The 8,008-nt window shown below is 44.4% G+C and overlaps 1 protein-coding gene across 1 annotated transcript; it reads right to left on the reverse strand.

Annotated features, from left to right (window-relative positions):
• Positions 1 to 3,018: 3,018 nt before the first annotated feature.
• slc32a1 (solute carrier family 32 member 1) lies at positions 3,019 to 7,783 on the reverse strand. The gene is made up of 2 exons (XM_085275128.1): positions 6,820 to 7,783; positions 3,019 to 5,675 (listed from the first exon to the last, which is right to left on the reverse strand). The coding sequence occupies exons 1-2, from the start codon at positions 7,210 to 7,212 to the stop codon at positions 4,488 to 4,490; spliced, it is 1,581 nt and encodes a 526-aa protein (XP_085131254.1). The 5' UTR covers positions 7,213 to 7,783; the 3' UTR covers positions 3,019 to 4,487.
• Between the last annotated feature and the right edge of the window lie 225 nt (positions 7,784 to 8,008).

Below are 8,008 nucleotides of genomic sequence, written 5' to 3' on the forward strand. Positions count from 1 at the left end.
GTGTGACTTGTGGGTCTGTGGTAACTGGATTGGTTAGATATTTGTTTTGAGGGAGTGTGTGTGAGTCCTAAATAAGTGGAATTGACTTTAATTTCAATAAGTCACAGATTAAAACTGCATGTGCCAAATATGAAAAACATGTTAAAGGTTTGCTGACCTGTCTTGACCATGATGTTTTGTTCTTTCCTGTTGTGAAATTCACACTTTTATTTAGGATTCTCTGACACAGTCTGTAGAGCTTTTCTACTCAATAAGCAACCAACTTTTTACTACATGCTGCCTTCAGTGGGCCTGCAAGCAATTTGGAATTCAGTTATACAGTGGGGCAAAAAAGTATTTAGTCAGCCACCGATTGTGCAAGTTCCCCCACTTAAAATGATGACAGAGGTCAGTAATTTGCACCAGAGGTACACTTCAACTGTGAGAGACAATGTGGAAAAAAAAAATCCATGAATCCACATGGTAGGATTTGTAAAGAATTTATTCGTAAATTAGGGTGGAAAATAAGTATTTGGTCACCTCAAACATGGAAAATCTCTGGCTCTCACAGACCTGTAACGTCTTCTGTAAGAAGCTTTTCTGTCCCCCACTCGTTACCTGTATGAATGGCACCTGTTTGAACTCATCATCTGTATAAAAGACACCTGTCCACAGCCTCAAACAGTCAGACTCCAAACTCCGCCATGGCCAAGACCAAAGAGCTTTCGAAGGACACCAGGAAAAGTATTGTAGACCTGCACCAGACTGGGAAGAGTGAATCTACAATAGGCAAGCAGCTTGGTGTGAAAAAAATCAACTGTGGGAGCAATCATCAGAAAATGGAAGACATACAAGACCACTGATAATCTCCCTCGATCTGGGGCTCCACGCAAGAGCTCATCCCGTGGGGTCAAAATGATCATGAGAACGGTGAGCAAAGATCCCAGAACCACACGGGGGGACCTGGTGAATGACCTGCAGAGAGCTGGGACCAAAGTAACAAAGGTCACCATCAGTAACACACTACAACGGCAGGGAATCAAATCCCGCAGTGCCAGACGTGTTCCGCTGCTGAAGCCAGTGCATGTCCAGGCCCGTCTGAAGTTTGCCAGAGAGCACATGGATGATACAGCAGAGGATTGGGAGAATGTCATGTGGTCAGATGAAACCAAAGTAGAACTTTTTGGTATAAACTCAACTCGTTGTGTTTGGAGGAAGAAGAATACTGAGTTGCATCCCAAGAACACCATACCTACTGTGAAGCATGGGGGTGGAAACATCATGCTATGGGGCTGTTTTTCTGCCAAGGGGACAGGACGACTGATCCGTGTTAAGGACAGAATGAATGGGGCCATGTATCGTGAGATTTTGAGCCAAAACCTCCTTCCATCAGTGAGAACTTTGAAGATGAAATGAGGCTGGGTCTTCCAACATGACAATGATCCAAAACACACCGCCCGGGCAACAAAGGAGTGGCTCCGTAAGAAGCATTTGAAAGTCCTGGAGTGGCCTAGCCAGTCTCCAGACCTCAACCCCATAGAAAATCTGTGGCGGGAGTTGAAAGTCCGTGTTGCTCGGCGACAGCCCCAAAACATCACTGCTCTCGAGAAGACCTGCATGGAGGAATGGGCCAAAATACCAGCTACTGTGTGTGCAAACCTGGTAAAGACCTATAGTAAACGTTTGACCTCTGTTATTGCCAACAAAGGTTATGTTACAAAGTATTGAGTTGTATTTTTGTTATTGACCAAATACTTATTTTCCACCCTGATTTACGAATAAATTCTTTACAAATCCTACCATGTGGATTCATGGATTTTTTTTTTTCACATTCTGTCTCTCACAGTTGAAGTGTACCTCTGGTGCAAATTACTGACCTCTGTCATCATTTTAGGTGGGGGAACTTGCACAATCGGTGGCTGACTAAATACTTTTTTGCCCCACTGTACTTTTGGCCAAAGACCATCTGACAAGCATAATGTAAGAGCTGGGACTGAATCTGTAGATAATTTGCCTCCTGAGCCACAGCTGTGGATGGAGTGCCTCAGCATGGTTATACAGCTTATTTCAAAGTTGTATTTAATAAAGCATCAAGAACAACTGTGACCTGCTGTCTTTTAATGTTTACAGTAAAAATAATGTAGTTTTGTCCCGGAATGGTCACGAAAGAACTCGTGCTATTGTGAAAAGATTTTAAGAAATGGAGTCAATAAGTCTCTCTGCTTCCAGCTAGTATTTTCAGTTTGTGTCCACTAGGGGGCTCCCCTGCCATGTGTCACTGAGATCATCACGGGACGATCAGACTCATTTTTAGTAACAAAATTCGTTGTTTTCGTTAATATTTTCAACCCATACATTCCGTAAATTCTGGTTCTATAATGTCATGCTCTCTAGGGTGGCTCACTTAAAATACTGATGCGTGATGGAGTTTTGTTTGTTTTCTATTACACCTTGAAACCAAACTAAGCCTTTTTTTTTTCATTTTTGTTTTTGTCTGCAGTTAAACCTGTGAAGCATCTCCACCTTTTGAGAGCCGTAAATCACATTCAAGCTAGTGAGCTTTGTAAAACCTGTTTTCTGCAGTAACCCCGCCTTTAAATGCGCACTCATTTTGATGGGTTCCGCGCTATAAGGAAAATCCATACCTGACTGACTAGTATGGCGCACTTGGTAAAGTTGAAACTTGACAGCTTGAGAGGAGGCGGGATAAAATCAACAGAGTGGATAAACAGGTCGGCCATGAGGCCCTGATGAGTGCCTGCAGCAGAAAATCTGTCGACATTTTATGTGAACACGCAGGAATGTGAGGCCTGGTGGAAAACGTGCGCGCTGTGGATGTCTCTGCAGACTCAGGTCTATGACGGGTGGAGCTGAAACGGTAATCGGATTGTGTAGTAGTAGTAGTATGACCACATACCCTCCTCTCACTCACTCGCACACACATTATATGGTTATTTTTCTAAGTCACGGGCCTGCGCAGTCTTAACTCTGCGCGTTGAACCTCAGTTTGAATTTAACAAATATGAATGCGACTAACCATCGTTTTCTATCTTTTATTATAGAGAAAAAAATACATGTTCTGACCGATTCTCGTTTTACATAAAACCACACACATTTTTACAATATAATTTCACTTATTTCTTTATTCTTTAATATTAATTTTCACGATATATGATAACGACTTTGAGATATACATTCCATCTTTTTGAAACCACAATAACACACTACACATACGGTTTTATAACATTTCCACAGGACCCATTGGATTGCACAGAATGAAAAATGTCTGTATGCACATTTTCCTCTTTAACGATCTTTCTCTTTTAGATTTTCAGACACCGAATTTTTTTTTTCCGAGACATGAGATTTTCAAAATTAATTAGAAATAAAAAACGAACAGGCCGCGTGTGTGTGCGTGCATGTGCGTGTTTTCGTTCTATTTCTTATGTGTGTGTATTATTTCATTTAATACTCCCCGTGTTGCTGAGATCTGTGGGGCTGGACGTTATTGCCGATTGAAAAGTGAATTAAAGTAAATATCGAAGAAAAAAAACAAACCAGGCCTATCAACAAAGCGTTACTATTACACGAGGATGAACCGAAAATTAAAGGATTCTTAAATTTCCACTTCCCAGTTTCAATGTATTTGTGTCTAAAATATCATACATTCAATGCATAGTTTGTTTAGCTGCTGTGTACTCTCTGATAGTTTGCATTGCCAGAATATTAAATAATCGGGGAAAGTCAATTTTTGCGTATTTCTCAGGAAACTTCACAATTACTTTTTATCGTCTTTACGCCGTCGTGTGTTTCTATCTCTTATTGCCGTTGTCTTATTTTATCTTTTAGATGCACCGGCGTTCGATTTTGGGTTTAATGCCACACTCAAAGCCCGCAGTCAAATTGCGAATCACCTAAAAAAAAGAAGTGGTGTTGCGTGTGTGCGCGCGCGTGTGTTTTAATCCCTTTAAAACATCTTAAACATCATTAAATCACAACAAGTCCGTCCATCACAAACTCGAGCGTTACATGAAGTGAAGTCTCGTGTGGGGAAGCACCACAAGAGCGACGAAAAGGCGAACTGCCCTTTTTGCAATTTTGTTTTAAGGTCGATATTGTAAACGTTCACTCCACTGGAAAATATGTATATGTACTCTTGTTGGCATATTTATACAACATGTATTGTCCGTAGGCTAAAGTGTGTCGTGGATGCATTAGATTCCCTCACTGCCACCAACTGTGTGTGTGTGTGTGTGTGTGTGTGTGTGTGTGTGTGTGTGTGTGTGTGTGTGTGTGTGTGTGTGTGTGTGTGTGTAGACTGATGCAAGCACTGTATGAGTGCGAAAATGTCCGCGTGTGCTCTGTGCGCACTTTTACGCATGAATTAAGCAGAAGGGACTGCGCTCGCCAGGGAGTCATGTGTTTTTTAAATTTTATTTTATTTTATTTTATTTTTTTCACTAAATGGAGACTTGCAGTTAACATCTAGTTCCAGCAATGGCTTGCAATTATTCTTGTATGTTATATCTAAAAGCCTCTATGAGCCCCTCCATTGAGTGGATGAAACCAGATATGCTGCATATACCTCCTATTACAAAGATGGCGACATCAAAGAAAACCTGGTGCCATAGCAGCTTTCTCCATAAAAGCTTGAGGTGGAAGAGACTGGGAAGCAGAAAGCAAAGGCCTGCGCCCGTCAGGCTGCCGGTGAGGCCCATGAGGAGGGCGAAATGTGGCACATAGATCGCCATGAGCAGGGTGAACACAACAAGGCTACATCGGAGAGTGAGTCCCCAGGACTTTAGGCGTCCATCGCCTCCGTAGCAATCTGGAAAGTAGGCGCGTCCCCCTTCGTTGAAAAATGTTTTCTCTAATACCTCGACAGCAGCGAAAAACGGCAGCGGATACGACAGCAAAGCTTTGGACACGAGGAAGAGGTTGACGACAGCTCGGATGGTTGGGGGCAGGTTGTCTGTGATGACCTCCTTGGTTTCATCAGCCCAGGTCAGGTAGGCCACCAGGGCGAATAGACCCTTGAGGATGCAGGCAGCGATGTGAGTCCAGTTCATCATGCAGTGAAACTCGCTCGGTTTCTGCATGTTCCCCTCCAGAGACGGCAGGAAGATCTGCGAGGTGTAGCTGAACACAATAATCCCAATGGAGATGGGGAATTTCTTGACATCGATGTAAAACTTCACCTTGTCCCAGGCCCAGTCCCTCGCTCTGGAGAGGCAGTACGCTATAACGAGGACGTTAATGACAAAGTGGGCTAACGTGCAAAGCAAGCTGAACTTGGAGACGGCTTTCAGGTTCTTGAGAAAGGCGCAGGGGAGGAGAGCAGCGGTGGCGATGATGGCCCAGGACTTCTGGGAAATTGGCATGTTGGGGAAGCTGTTGTACATGAGATTACCGCTGACCACCACGTACAGGATGCAAGTCATCACTAGCTCTATGATTTGGGCTACATTCACGATATGGCCACCTAGAGACGGGAATCTGGGCGCGCAGCAAGCGTTGGCAATGTCCACATAAGAATCCCTCACACGGACGAGCTGTCCGTCTTCGTCCTCCTCGTACAGGCAGGCAATGAGGATTTTCCCCGTGTAGCAGCACACCACAGCGGCGAAAATAATGAGAAAGAGTCCGAGGTATCCTCCGTGCAGGATGGCGTAGGGCAGGCCCAGAACGAACATCCCCTACAAACACAGACAAATAAAGCATCGCTAATATTAGGCTGTGCGCTATATTAAGTTGTTAAATGAAAAGTATTAATTTAATCATTAATTATTTTTCTTATCATAGTATTTTTTATTCGTGTAACTAGATGATGTTTTAATGTGTGCTTTGAGGCTGCTCTGCCCGACCCTTCAGTGAATCTCACTCCCCTTTTCATGTTGTGGGTTTTCCACTTGGCTTTGAGCGCATCTGCCCGCTTCTGACGTCATCACGAGCTGGAGGAGACACACTCTGACGTCAGGGTGACTGCCGCGACCACAGCCCCGATAAAGCATAAAAAGGATTGCGTCTAGAGGGATTTTTGTCGCATAGCCTCCACACACACGCGCGCACGCGTACACACAGGCTCTCTCGAGTAAATGCTCCACTTTAAAGTGGTGATTTTTTTCCCCACATGAAAAGATAAAATAAAAAATAAATACTTTTTCGAAATGCAGCTTTTTGCACACACACTGATCTCTGTAATTTGAAATTTCATATTTTTCAGCCGCGTCTTTATGGTTTTAGTCTAAAATGTCACTTGGACTTGATCATAAAACCAATTTTCCTGCATAACTACAGTGTTATTCTTACTTTTAACTTAGCTGGATTTAGATTTTAATATAAACAAAATTATAAAACATTTTTAAAATGCAGGTTTTGGTTTTCTTTTTATTCTAGAGTCTACACAAAAATTCCTCCATCCACTTATTTATTCCCACGCGGAGTATTGTGAGAGCATTTATCGGGGACGTGCATCAGCTACACAGCACATTACTCCAGACAAAGAATGTGCATGTCGAGAAAAGGAGGGGGCCAGGGCATCAACTATCCCCCCCCTTTATAGCGCATAAACGTCTAAAAAATCTCTTCACTGTTGTGATCAGAGATTATGAGAACGCACTTAAAAGGTTTAAAGAAAGTGGATATTTGCCAGACTTTAATTTAAAAACCAGCCACTTCACAAAGTTGCTTCAAAGGGAAAAGCCTGCTGATTTTTTTTCTTTGTGTATAATTATTTTGATGTGTTCGTAGATATTTATTTATCTCGAATTTCTCGGATGCTTCGGAAGCGGCTCAACCATTTGGAACCCAGAACAATCCGTGGAGGGGGTGCGTTTTTACCTGGATTGCGTTCGTGACGTTCCAGCCCGCCTCCCAAGCGGTGATTTTTGGTCTGACTTCGGTCAACTCGTTCGTCGGATCTCCGTCCTTTGAGGCAGAGTGCGGTGGACCGGTGCCGTCCCTCTGGTAGTGGCTGTCCCCATCCAGTGCGCCTCCATCTCCGCTCCCCTCTCCCCCCATTTCATCGGATGTTAAAATGTCCATCTGCATGCCTTGCCGGTGGTCGTAGTCCAGGTCATCGCAGGCGGCGAAACCCAGAGCCTCTTCGTCGGTGGCGGCCTGAAACCCCATCCTGGCGAACATCCCGCTCACCTTTGCCTGGGATTTGTTGGACACAGCCGTGGCTGCATTTGTCAGTTTATTGGAAAGCTTGCTTCTGATTAACGTCGCCATTTTTCGAACCTCTCCGGATTCCGAACTGTCTGCAGCTTAATTAGTGTTTGTCTCCTCCAGTCAGTAAAAAAAATGAGGCTACTTTGGATTGCAGCTCTTGATTCTCTGCATTAGATAAAGCCACGAAGGAAAGCGCAAATGTTGGTTGAAGACACCGTCGGTTTTCAGTTGCTATCTCCACTTTTTAGTCACTGCTCGTCTGCAGCCTGTCGTTATCCCCAGGTTCATGTCACCTTCAGACGTCGCTGCTCCGTTTCTGCATCTTGGCACTGCGCTCTGATGCTCGACGCGTAGCGCACCTTCTCAGTCTCTGAGGCAGTTCAGCGGCGTGCGCAAAAGCTTTACGCACGACAAAAGGCGAGCCACAGGTTCTTGCAGGCCTGTAAGATCGCTTTCTTTTGGGTTATAAGGTGGCAGGCAGCGCTTCCAGGAGTTACTTCTCGTCTTTCAGGTGCCTTTACTGATGCCAATGCGGTACCGTGGAGCCCGGGGGGGAGGCAGGGAGGAGACACGTGTCCTCACCAGCCTGCCAATGCAAAGCACGTCTCCAGCCCTCCCAGTGCCCCACCAGGAGAAAACGGGAGAGATTTGCTGCATTTCTAGGGGAGGTGCTTGCAGTACCCCCACCACCCCCAACCCATAATCTATAATACCTCATCCCAACAACCAATGGCATTCCGGGGGCCTCAAACCTTGCATAACTTTACCCATATAAAAGGAAGCTGAAATTTGACGAAACCCCAAGCTCTCCGGACCAGATTGTATGATGTAGGAATAAAAGGTGTAATTATTTCTT

The sequence above is a fragment of the Mchenga conophoros genome, linkage group LG5 (genome assembly GCF_057382185.1).
Source record: "Mchenga conophoros isolate Kocher_MC1m ecotype Shallow Benthic linkage group LG5, M_conophoros_male_GT1.1, whole genome shotgun sequence".
NCBI lineage: Eukaryota > Metazoa > Chordata > Actinopteri > Cichliformes > Cichlidae > Mchenga > Mchenga conophoros.